The sequence below is a fragment of the Salvelinus namaycush genome, chromosome 10, assembly GCF_016432855.1.
Source record: "Salvelinus namaycush isolate Seneca chromosome 10, SaNama_1.0, whole genome shotgun sequence".
NCBI lineage: Eukaryota > Metazoa > Chordata > Actinopteri > Salmoniformes > Salmonidae > Salvelinus > Salvelinus namaycush.
In genome coordinates this window covers 29,326,346-29,339,490 of record NC_052316.1, presented here as the reverse complement: position 1 = coordinate 29,339,490, position 13,145 = coordinate 29,326,346, and the positions used below count along the sequence as shown (strand labels likewise).

The 13,145-nt window shown below is 51.0% G+C and overlaps 1 protein-coding gene across 2 annotated transcripts in view; it reads right to left on the bottom strand.

Annotated features, from left to right (window-relative positions):
• Nucleotides 1-8,915, bottom strand: part of inppl1a (inositol polyphosphate phosphatase-like 1a) — a 64,408-nt gene extending 55,493 nt beyond the window's left edge. For both annotated transcript variants that reach the window (XR_005477646.1, XM_039002709.1), the window contains exon 1: nucleotides 8,459-8,915. Coding sequence is in view for 1 of the 2 variants with exons in the window: in XM_039002709.1 (XP_038858637.1) it covers nucleotides 8,459-8,628 (170 nt within the window). In the remaining variant the exon portion in view is untranslated. The remainder of the gene's footprint in view (nucleotides 1-8,458) is intronic.
• Between the last annotated feature and the right edge of the window lie 4,230 nt (nucleotides 8,916-13,145).

The window sequence follows — 13,145 nt, the reverse complement described above, 5'->3', positions numbered from 1 at the left end:
TGCAGTGCAAGAAAGAGTTAAGAAAATATTTACCAAATAAACTAAAGTAAAAAATAATAAAAAGTAACACAATAAAATAACAATAACTAGGCTATTTACAGGGGGTACCGGTACCAAGTCAATGTGCAGGTTAGTCAAAGTAATATGTAGGTAGGGGTAAAGTGACTATACATAGATAATAAACAGGAAGTAGAAGCAGTGTAAAAACAAATGGGGTGTAAATAGTCTGGGTGGCCAGTTGATTAATTGTTCAGCAGTCTTATGGCTTGGTGGTAGAAGCTGTTAAGGAGCCTTTTGGTCCTAGACTTGGTGCTCCGGTACCGCTTGCCGTGCGGTAGCAGAGAGAACAGTCTATGACTTGGGTGACTGGAGTCTTAGACCATTTTTTGAGCTTTCCTCTGACACCTCCTAATATATAGGTCCTGGATGGCAGGAAGCTTGGCCTCAGTGATGTACTGGGCTGTACGCACCTTCCTCTATAGTGCCTTACGGTCAGATGCCGAGCAGTTGCCATACCAGGCGGTGATGCAACCGGTCAGGATGCTCTCGATGGTGCAGCTGTATTGAGGATCTGGGGACTCCTGAAGGGGACAAGGTGTTGTACCCTCTTCACGACTGTCTTGGTGTGTTTGGACCATGATAGTTCATTGGTGATGTGGACCCCAAGGAACTTGAAAATATACTTTGTGTACAACTCAAAACCCCAAACAATGCATGCAGAGTCGAATTAGGACTATACTGTTCTGGTTGTTGTTGTCTTGGTTTTGTTTAATTTTCTTTGTTGATTTGCTGTTGTTTTGTTTATTGTTTATTTCAACTGCTTTGTAAACATGTTCCCCATGCCAATAAAGCCCCTTTGAATTGAGAGGAGAGAGGAGAGAGGAGAGAAAAGGGCAACCAGTGGAGAACAAACACCATTGTAAATATAACCCATTGTCACGACTTCCACCGAAGTCGATGCCTCTCCTTGTTCGGGCGGCGTTGCCGGTCTACTAGCCATCGCCGATCCACTTTTCTTTTTCCTTTTGTTTTGTCTTTGTTTTCACACACCTGTTTTCCATTTCACAATGATTTGTTCCTGTATTTAAACCCTCTGTTTCCCCCATGGTGCTGTGCGGGATTATTCATGTTCAGTTAGGTTTATTTTGATGGCTGGTTTTTTGACGGGTGCTGTGTTCACCCCTGCGTTATCTTTACCATCTTGTTTTGGTCAAGTGTAATTGTTACCTTGTGCCTTGTTGAGTAAAGTACGTTGCTCACTCATTCTGCTGTCCTGCGCCTGACTTCATGCACCAGCTACACTCACCTTCTGACACCCATATTTATCTGTTTATATATTTTCCCTTTCATACGTCAACTATTTGCACATTGTTAAAACACTCTACATAGCCAATGATATAACAGACAAAACTTGTGATTGTAATGTTCACTGTTAATTTCAGATTGTTCATTTTCATTTTGTTTATTCCACTTGCTTTGGCAATGTAAACACGTTCCCCATGCCAATAAAGCTTTGAATTGAGAGAGAGAGAGATATGGTGGGAGTTAGTGGGCGGAGAGCTTAGAGGTAAAGAGTACACTTCACCCCCTGTGTGCTTAAGGTAAACAGTGCTCCATTTTCCTCCAGCCCTCTCTCTGTTTCCCTCCAGCCCTCTCTCTGTTTCCCTCCAGCCCTCTCTCTGTTTCCCTCCAGCCCTCTCTCTGTTTCCCTCCAGCCCTCTCTCTGTTTCCCTCCAGCCCTCTCTCTGTTTCCCTCCAGCCCTCTCTCTGTTTAACCTCCAGCCCTCTCTCTGTTTAACCTCCAGCACTCTCTCTGTTTAACCTCCAGCACTCTCTCTGTTTAACCTCCAGCACTCTCTCTGTTTTTCCTCCAGCCCTCTCTCTGTTTAACCTCCAGCCCTCTCTCTGTTTAACCTCCAGCCCTCTCTCTGTTTAACCTCCAGCCCTCTCTCTGTTTAACCTCCAGCCCTCTCTCTGTTTAACCTCCAGCCCTCTCTCTGTTTAACCTCCAGCCCTCTCTCTGTTTAACCTCCAGCCCTCTCTCTGTTTAACCTCCAGCCCGCTCTCTGTTTCCCTCCAGCCCGCTCTCTGTTTCCCTCCAGCCCTCTCTTGCACCAACACCAACAGATGATGGCAAAATACCCACCTCACCCTCTCTCTCTCTCTGTTTCCCTCCAGCCCTCTCTCTGTTTAACCTCCAGCACTCTCTCTGTTTAACCTCCAGCACTCTCTCTGTTTTTCCTCCAGCCCTCTCTCTGTTTAACCTCCAGCCCTCTCTCTGTTTAACCTCCAGCCCTCTCTCTGTTTAACCTCCAGCCCTCTCTCTGTTTAACCTCCAGCCCTCTCTCTGTTTCCCTCCAGCCCGCTCTCTGTTTCCCTCCAGCCCTCTCTCTGTTTCCCTCCAGCCCTCTCTTGCACCAACACCAACAGATGATGGCAAAATACCCACCTCACCCTCTCTCTCTCTTATGCTTGTACCCTTTATTTCTCTCCAAAGTAGCCCCCCCCCCCCCCCCCCCCACACACACTAGGTGTTTTAAGTGAGGAATGTTTGCTAGTAAACCCTAGCTCCATATACACAAACAGTGCGTAACACTGAATCCTTGTGGGCCTACCTGCGTGTTTAAACGTGCTAGGTAGGCCTAGTGCTCTGAGGAAGGCCCTAAAAATTGTCAAAGAATCCAGCCACCCAAGTCCTAGACTGTTCTCTCTGCTACAGCACGCGTAGCAGTGCAGGACCGTCAAGTCTGGGACCAAAAGACACCTGAACAGCTTCTACCCCTAAGCCATAAGACTGCTGAACAGCTTCTACCCCCAAGCCATAAGACTGCTGAACAGCTTCTACCCGAAGCCATAAGACTGCTGAACATCTTCTACCCCGAAGCCATAAGACTGCTGAACAGCTTCTACCCCGAAGCCATAAGACTGCTGAACAGCTTCTACCCCGAAGCCATAAGACTGCTGAACAGCTTCTACCCCGAAGCCATAAGACTGCTGAACAGCTTCTACCCCGAAGCCATAAGACTGCTGAACAGCTTCTACCCCCAAGCCATAAGACTGCTGAACAGCTTCTACCCCCAAGCCATAAGACTGCTGAACAGCTTCTACCCCCAAGCCATAAGACTGCTGAACAGCTTCTACCCCTAAGCCATCAGACTGCTGAACAGCTTCTACCCCTAAACCATAAGACTGCTGAACAGCTTCTACCCCTAAGCCATAAGACTGCTGAACAGCTTCTACCCCTAAGCCATAAGACTGCTGAACAGCTTCTACCCCTAAGCCATCAGACTGCTGAACAGCTTCTACCCCTAAACCATCAGACTGCTGAACAGCTTCTATCCCTAAGCCATTAGACTGCTGAACAGCTTCTACCCCTAAGCCATTAGACTGCTGAACAGCTTCTACCCCTAAGCCATCAGACTGCTGAACAGCTTCTACCCCGAAGCCATAAGACTACTGAACAGCTTCTACCCCTAAACCATCAGACTGCTGAACAGCTTCTACCCCTAAGCCATTAGACTGCTGAACAGCTTCTACCCCTAAACCATCAGAATGCTGAACAGCTTCTACCCCTAAGCCATTAGACTGCTGAACAGCTTCTACCCCTAAGCCATTAGACTGCTGAACAGCTTCTACCCCTAAGCCATCAGACTACTGAACAGCTTCTACCCCTAAGCCATAAGACTGCTGAACAGCTTCTACCCCTAAACCATTAGACTGCTGAACAGCTTCTACCCCTAAGCCATTAGACTGCTGAACAGCTTCTACCCCTAAGCCATTAGACTGCTGAACAGCTTCTACCCCGAAGCCATAAGACTGCTGAACAGCTTCTACCCCGAAGCCATAAGACTGCTGAATAGCTTCTACCCCTAAGCCATAAGACTACTGAACAGCTTCTACCCCTAAGCCATTAGACTACTGAACAGCTTCTACCCCTAAGCCATAAGACTACTGAACAGCTAATCAAAATGGCTACTCGGGCTACTAGCATTGCCCCCTTTATTATTTATTTATCTTAATTGTTTTGCACTGACTCTCTTGCACCTGCTCTATGCACACTCACTAGACTCTACCCGCACACTCACTAGACCCGCACACTCACTAGACTCTACCCGCACACTCACTAGACTCTACCCGCACACTCACTAGACTCTACCCCACACACTCACTAGACTCTACCCCACACACTCACTAGACTCTACCCCACACACTCACTAGACTCTACCCCACACACTCACTAGACTCTACCCCACACACTCACTAGACTCTACCCCACACACTCACTAGACTCTACCCCACACACTCACTAGACTCTACCCCACACACTCACTAGACTCTACCCCACACACTCACTAGACTCTACCCCACACACTCACACACACATGCATATTAATGCCACACACACACAGACAGTCTTCACATACGCTGCAGCTACTCTGTTTATTATCTATCCTGATTGCCTAGTCACTTTTACCCCTACCTGCATGTACATACTGTATTAGCTCAATTACCTCAACTATTTGGTACCCCTGCACATTGACTCAGTACTGGTACTTCCTGCATATAGTCTAGTTATTACCTCAATTACTTGGTACCCCTGCACTTTGACTCAGTACTGGTACTTCTTGTATATAGTCTAGTTATTACCTATATTACCTGGTACCCCTGCACATTGACTCAGTACTGGTAATTCCTACATATAGTCTAGTTATTACCTATATTACATGGTACCCCTGCACATTGACTCAGTACTGGTAATTCCTACATATAGTCTAGTTATTACCTATATTACTTGGTACCCCTGCACATTGACTCAGTACTGGTACTCCTTGTATATAGTCTAGTTATTACCTATATTACCTGGTACCCCTGCACATTGACTCAGTACTGGTAATTCCTACATATAGTCTAGTTATTACCTATATTACTTGGTACCCCTGCACATTGACTCAGTACTGGTACTCCTTGTATATAGTCTAGTTATTACCTATATTACCTGGTACCCCTGCACATTGACTCAGTACTGGTGTACCCCTGCACATTGACTCAGTACTGGTGTACCCCTGCACATTGACTCAGTACTGGTGTACCCCTGCACATTGACTCAGTACTGGTGTACCCCTGCACATTGACTCAGTACTGGTGTACCCCTGCACATTGACTCAGTACTGGTGTACCCCTGCACATTGACTCAGTACTGGTGTACCCCTGCACATTGACTCAGTACTGGTGTACCCCTGCACATTGACTCAGTACTGGTGTACCCCTGCACATTGACTCAGTACTGGTGTACCCCTGCACATTGACTCAGTACTGGTGTACCCCTGCACATTGACTCAGTACTGGTGTACCCCTGCACATTGACTCAGTACTGGTGTACCCCTGCACATTGACTCAGTACTGGTGTACCCCTGCACATTGACTCAGTACTGGTGTACCCCTGCACATTGACTCAGTACTGGTGTACCCCTGCACATTGACTCAGTACTGGTGTACCCCTGCACATTGACTCAGTACTGGTGTACCCCTGCACATTGACTCAGTACTGGTGTACCCCTGCACATTGACTCAGTACTGGTGTACCCCTGCACATTGACTCAGTACTGGTGTACCCCTGCACATTGACTCAGTACTGGTGTACCCCTGCACATTGACTCATTATTGTTTTTATTGTGTTACTATTTCCTTTTTATTTAGTAAATATTTTTCCTACTTTTTTAACTCTGCATTGTTGGGAACGGGCTCATAAATAAGCATTTCACTGTAAAGTCTACAACTATTGTATTCGGCGCATGTGACCAATAACAGTTGATCTGATCTAACATAGGCCAGAACAAGACACACAGCAGTAAGGTGGAGCTACAGCGCTGGGTCTACTGTTCGGTTTTTAGCAGTTTCATTTAGATTCACTTCCAGGCTGCGTCTTGTGGTCACACGGGTATGGAGGAGAGGAACTCACACTCCAAAACAAGCTGAGATGTTTGAAACACACACAATCCTCGTGTGTGTGTGTGTGTGTGTGTGTGTGTGTGTGTGTGTGTGTGTGTGTTGTGTGTTGTGTGTGTGTGTGTGTGTGTGTGTGTGTTGTGTGTGGGGAGAGGAGTTCATTAGGGATCTCTTCCTGCTCTGATCTCAGAAGGTATTGGCTGCTGTAGAACCCTGCTGTGGGGTAAATACCATTGTTGCTGTAGGAACACTCAACTATACCAGGAATACAAAGATAGAGACAGAAAGAGATGTTTACTGTTTATTTCCCTTTTGTTTATTGTCTATTTCACCTGCTTTGGCAATATAAACATATGTTTCCCATGCCAATAAAGCCCATTGAATTGAGAGGGAGTGCGATATGGAGAGAAAGATATGGATAGAGATATATGGAGAGAGTGATATGGAGAGCGAGAGAGATATGGCAGAAGAGTGGGAAACAGTAGGCTTCACCCCCTATGTGTGTGTTTACAGTAAACACAGTGCTGTATTTAGTGCACTATGCCTCCAGCCCGCTCTCTGTTTCCCTCCAGCCCGCTCTCCGTTTCCCTCCAGCCCGCTCTCCGTTTCCCTCCAGCCCGCTCTCCGTTTCCCTCCAGCCCGCTCTCCGTTTCCCTCCAGCCCTCTCTTGCACCAACACCAACAGATGATGGCAAAATACCCACCTCACCCTCTCTCTCTCTTATGCTTGTACCCTTTTTTTCTCTCCAAAGTAGCCCCCCCCCCCCACACACACACACACCAGGTGTTTTAGTGAGGAATGTTTGCTAGTAAACCCTAGCTCCACACACAAACAGTGCGTAACACTCTGAATCCTTGTGGGTCTGCGTGTTTAAACGTGCTAAGTAGGCCTAGTGCTCTGAGGAATATCTCCCCCATCTCTCTGTAACACACACATGGTCGGGAGGAAACACCCAAATTCCCTCACAGACACAGACACACAGTGAAATGTGTAATCTGGAGTGGGCAGAGGTTGAGGTCAGACCAGCAGAAGAAGTAGAAACTCCATAGGCTCCAGACAACCCCCAGACAACCAACAGACAGCTTTTAGACAACATCTGTTTCTCCTCTTGTAGCTCTGTAAACCACCACTTTGTTTCTGCACTCTCATCCCTTTACTCCAGCCATGTTTACTTCAACAACACATTCACAGTTCCTCATCTCTCATCTGTGGCAGTAGGTTGCACAGACAGATGACACGGCTGTTCCTCTCTCTCTCCTCCCCTCTCTCTCTCTCTTTCTTTCTCTCCTCTCCCCTCCCCCCTCTCTCTTTTTCTCTCTCTCTCCTCTCCCCTCCCCCCTCTCTCTCTCCCCTCTCCCCTCTCTCTCCACTCTCTCTCTCCCCTCCCTTTCTCACTCTCTCTCTCCCCTCCCTTTCTCACTCTCTCTCTCCCCTCTATCTCTCTCTCTCGCTCTCTGATATCTGTCAACCAGCAACCACCACTATTTATCAGTGCTCTGAATATCAGCTAGCACGATTTTCAGAAAATGCTCCTGAAGCATACTGATGTCTCATCTGTCTGTCTGATAGAAAAGGGAAGTGTGTGAAAAGGGAAGTGTGTGTCACACGAGCAAGAGGCATGAGAGAGCTGTAAATGTGTGAGGTGATGACATGATGGCCACCAGTGCATGTGACATGACATATGTGATGTCTGTGTTGTTTTACCTGACCTGGTGACCTGACCAGGTAGACCATGATGTAACATGGAGTGGATTGGTGATGCTCATGTTATTGCACAGAAGTAGCAACAATGGCTGCCCATCCAACCCACTCTCAGAGAGGACAGGACACGGGCCCTCGTTCAATACAACCCTTTTCCTCCCTTCCCTGAGCACAGTTTCCACCCTTTTAAGTCCACCCTAACCATCAGCAGAGAAATATCTTGACTGTACTGATGGCTCGATGCTGGGATGTCAACACTAGCCGATAGAGACTTCTAAGCAGCCACTGTGTCACACTGACAGTGTGTGTGTGTGTGTGTGTAAGACCCCTCTGGTTCGGGGGGTACAGTTACAGTCTAAATACCTACGTGCAGACTGACAGACATGGGCTGGGTATGATTGGATGTAGGCTACATAGAAGGGATTGCGGTTAAAATAGGCCTACTGTTGGCTGTAGAAAACTTAAACCGAGATGTTGTGATGATGAGTTGACAGGCGAAGTTAAGAAACTAACTTTTCCTGACAGTCCTAGCTAGTTAAATAACTAGTTAGCAAGTTACAATGTCATAGCATGTCTTAAGAACACAATCTATTGATATTGGCTGTTACACTGTAGCCACAGACGGATAGAATATTTCCTGTACCCTACTGACTGGCTTCTAGATATTTGATTAGTTGCCACGACGTGTCCCTTCCAACCATAGGACAAATGAAAGCCAGACAGCTCAGAAGTTTAGAAACCATCTAGCCAGTCTATCCTGAAAAGTAAAGCCACACTTTTACGAAGAGAACAGTAAATCTGGCTACTTACAGCACACACAAAGCGTACGCCCCGTTAACACTTTCGCTGTCCCGAACCAGGAAACTCCCGTCGCGTCCCGCGCGGGCCAGCAGCTCCTCGGCAGCAGCGCGACTCAGGTCCCGGTGATACCACAACGGAGGTGCTAGCCCCAGCGGCGACACCCCGCCGCCACCGGCCATCGCCACAGCCCCAGAAAACACACGGTTTCCTGAGTTAAACAATCTGAAGGAGACGATAAATCCGGCAGTTAGAGTGCAAGTAGTGTGTCCGAGTTGGAAAACGCGAGAAAACTGTGACGTTAATACTTTTCGATGGGTCGTTTCTGTAGTTTCCTCCGTTCCTGAAAGTCTGCCATGGAGGCTCCGCTGCTTTCGCGCTTCCCACGGAAATCAGCCTATGTAAATCCTGGAGATGGAGCGAGCTGGAGAGGGAGAGGCATAGCAGCTACAGCGAGTAGCTCGCTGTACTTCAGCCAAGACTAGGCCTCACAACAACAAAAACTTCCTGTTGTGTGGTGTGCGTGTTTATGCAGCTAACTATTTATTAACCCTCCCGTTGTCCTCCTATTATGCCTAGCACACAGTGTCCCCCCCGGGTCACCCTGTCCCGTCTTGGCTAAAGGCCCAGTGGGCACAAGTGTGACAGTATGGGTGTGAACAGCCTTTGCAGATGTATTTCTTACACCTGCAGCACGCGGTGTGTGTCTTGGCGTCCTTCTTGGGTGGGCAGAGCTGACACCTCTTCCTCTTACTCGCCTCCAGCCGGGCAGCCGGGGCTGGGTCGGAGGCGGCGGCCGGGCCGACGGCTCGCTCAAGGGCTTGCGGACGAGCCTCGGCGGATACACGCTCGCCCCGTATGACTTTGACAAGTGCTGAGGCGGCTTCGGTGCGGGGGAGACGCTGCCTTCTTTGGATCAAGGGCTTCACGAGCGCCTTTCCGAGCTGCTCCAGGAACACCCTCCTCTTGTTCCGCTTCCCGGGCATCCAGTCGGGGTTGATCTCTCGCCATATGACAAAGGCGTTGTAGGAGGACACGTCGAGGATGTTGTGGAAGATGACCAGGGGCCAGCGGGCGGTCATCCGTCTGCAGCTGTAGGTGCCGACCACCTTGTCTAGGTTGTCCACGCCGCCCTTGTTGCAGTTGTAGTCTAGGATGAGGGCCGGCTTCCGGTCTCGGCGATCGCTAACGTCGGGCTCCGCGTGCCGCGTGCTCAGAAGCAGCACGTTCTTATTTCTCTTTGCCAGGTAGGACACTAGAGTGGCGGTGGGCGTGAAGGCGAACCTGGAGGACGAGACCTGTCTGTCCTTGGACTGGAGCAGCGCGGGAGGGAGCTCGGGCTTGTTCTTTCGCACCGTGCCCACCATGGTGAGGTTCCTCTCGAGGAGCCGCTGCCCGAGTTCGTAGGAGGTGAAGAAATTGTCACACGTGACGTTGTGACCGCCCGGCAGTCCCTCGGTCAGATCGAGGACGACGCGCGCGCCCTGGTTCTTCTCGGGGCCTCCGCCGGCCGCCTTGCCGGTGTACACTTGCATCTTCCAAGCGTAGCTGGACTTGGCGTCGCAGGCCACCCACGACTTGATGCCGTATTTGGCCGGCTTGCTGGGAATGTACTGTCGGAAAGGACAGCGTCCTTTCGGCGAGGGAGAGGGGAGGGAGAGGAGAGGGAGAGGAGATTAGCAGAGTCATACACAGATACATAGACTGCCCGTGCTCTCTACGCTACACGTACAAACACAGATACCAGCGTCATCGTTACCGGCTCACCATCGGGGCGCACTGCGTTTACGTTACACGCAGCCGCCTCCGCCGCCCGTGCTACTGCCGATTGCTACTACTGCCGATTGCTACTACTGCCCGTGCTACTACTGCCCGTGCTACTACTGCCCGTGCTCCACGTTGCTACTCTTGCCGATTGCTACTACTGCCCGTGCTACTACTGCCCGTGCTCTCTATGCTACACGTACATAGACAGATACATTGACTGCCCGTGCTCTACGCTACACGTACAAACACAGATACATAGACTGCCCGTGCTCTCTACGCTACACGTACAAACACAGATACATAGACTGCCCGTGCTCTCTACGCTACGCGTACGTACACAGATGCATAGACGGTACCTCTGAACGGGACCAGTTGTTCGTCCACCGTCACTTCGGGCCCCGGGTTGTAGAGGGCCTGCAGCCGCTCCTCCCACAGGTCCCACACCTCTCTCACGGCCGCCAGTCTGTCTGTGGCGAGTCTCGCGGGTCTCGACTGGCGGTCGTCGAATCGCAGCAGCCTCGAGTACTTGTGAAACGCCTTGAGCGGCATGGTGGCGCGGAACACGGTCCTGCCGCTCTCGGCGTCCCACAGGCTGGCCGCGGCCTCGCCTCGGGACCTGTAGACGCCGGCTAGGATCAGCAGCCCTACGTAGGCGCGCAGGTCGGTGGAGTCCATGGGTCGCCAGCCGTCGCCGTATTTTCTCACCCCCTGCAGATTCGTCATGTCCACGATGATCCTTTCTATCGCCGGTGTGACAAACAGCCGGAAGGCGGACGCGATGTCGAGCGCTCGCGACGCGGCGTAGGCCGTGGGGCCCGGCGTCACGGCGGGGCAGGGCCGGCGGATGGCGCGGGGCCGGTCCGGGCCGCGATAGGCCACGGAGGACCATTTGATTTTGCCGTTTTTTGACAGCAACGTCTCCCTTTCTGGCTCTGGCTCTCTGGCTCTGTCTCGCTCTCTGTCTGGCTCTCTGTCTCGCTCTCGCTCTCTGTCTAGCTCTCTGTCTCGCTCTCGGCCAGCGGCCGCGTCTCCCTCTCGCTCTCCCTCCGGCTCTTCCTCCGAAGAGGAGCACGACCGCGAGGCCGAGTCGTCTTCGTAGTCGTCCGCGTCGCGCTCGGGGTTGTATTCCTCACCGTCTTCATCTTCCGAAACGTCCTCCTCTTCGGAATCGCAGTAGTCTTCTTCGTCTTCTTGGTCGACGCTGGAGGATATCTGTTCCAGGACCTGAGCCGCGCTGAAACCGGGACTGCGAGGCGTCGTAGGCGGAGGCAACACGCTCGGCGGGGTCGTATTCCTCGTCGTCGTCGTCGTCCTCGTCGTCGTCCTCATCATCGTCCTCATCTTCTTCTTCTTCTTCTTGTTCTTCTTGTTCTTCTTCTTGTTCTTGTTCTTCTTCTTCTTCTTCCTGACAATATTAGTAGGCTCTCTACGCCCTGCTTACAGTCGTAGGCGGAGGGCTCACGCTCGGCGGGGTCGTATTCCTCCTCGTCGTCGTCCTCGTCCTCGTCCTCTTCTTCTTCTTCTTCTTCTTCTTCTTCTTCTTCTTCTTCTTCCTGACAATATTAGTAGCCTCTCTACGCCCTGCTTACGGTGGCCACGTGAATGGGACGAGGCACGCGAATGGACGAGGCGCGTGGTCGGCCCTGCCTGCTCCTTCGGGCCCTTCGGCCCCTTCGGTCCCATCCGGGACGCTCGGCTGGCCTCCCCGTGTTATAGCACCGAGGTCGTGCACTGAGTTGTTGGGGACAACTGGTCCCTGCCGGGGTCACTCAGACCCGGCCCAGACAGAGGGGAACAACTCCTAACACAGGCCCCGGGTCACTCCGACCCAGCTCAAGACAGGGGTAGGAGGGTTACAACATACACCTTGCTAACGCTGCCGGGGTCACTCTGACCCAAGCCCCCGGGACAGAGGGGAACAACTCATAACGCAGGGCCTACAACAGGGCCCGGGTCACTGTGACCCGGCCCAGACAGGGGTAGGAGGGTTACAACATACACCTTGCTAACGCTGCCAGAGTCTCTCTAACCCACACAGACACTGGGAATCGACTCGTAACGCTGGCCGGGGGTAACTCTGACCCGCCGAGGCAAGGGGAAGGTTGTGTAACAACAGCCATACCCGAAAGGCACAATTTCCACAACCAAGGGAAAGTAGTTTGTAGGGGGGCGTTTTTAGATTCGATATCCAAACTCACACGGGGCCCAAGGGCCCGATGGGGGGACAGAGGGCCGTATTCGACACAGGCCCTTGCCCGGAATGTTGAGCGTGTCAATTTTGGGGCAGGACCTTTTACTAGTATCCAGCAGGTGGTGGTGTTGGGTCACTGTGACCCGGCCTGCCAGGGTCACTCTGACCCACACAGACACGGGGGAAGCGACTGGTAACGCTGCCGAGGGTCACTCTGACCCCTCTGACGTCACTATGACCCCGCCCACACAGGGGCAGGGGCAGGAGGGTTACAACATACACCTTGCTAACGCCGCCGGGGTCACTCTGACCCCTCTGACGTCACTATGACCCCGCCCACACAGGGGCAGGAGGGTTACAACATACACCTTGCTAACGCTGCCGGGGTCACTCTGATCCACACACAGACACGGGCAATCAACTCGGAACTGCCCGGGGTCACTCTGACCCGCCGAGACAACGGGAGGGTTATAAACAACCTGAGGATTGATTATAAAAAACGTTTGACATGTTTCTACGAACATTACGGATACTTTTGGGAATTTTCTTCTGCCTTTCAGGACCGGAACGAGCCTGTGTTTTTCTGAACATAACGCGCAAACCAAATGGCGGTTTTTGGTTATAAAACTAATATTTATCGAACAAAAAGAGCATTTGTTGTGTAACTGGGAGTCTCGTGAGTGCAAACATCCGAAGATTATCAAAGGTAAGCGATTCATTTTATTGCTTTTCTGACTTTCG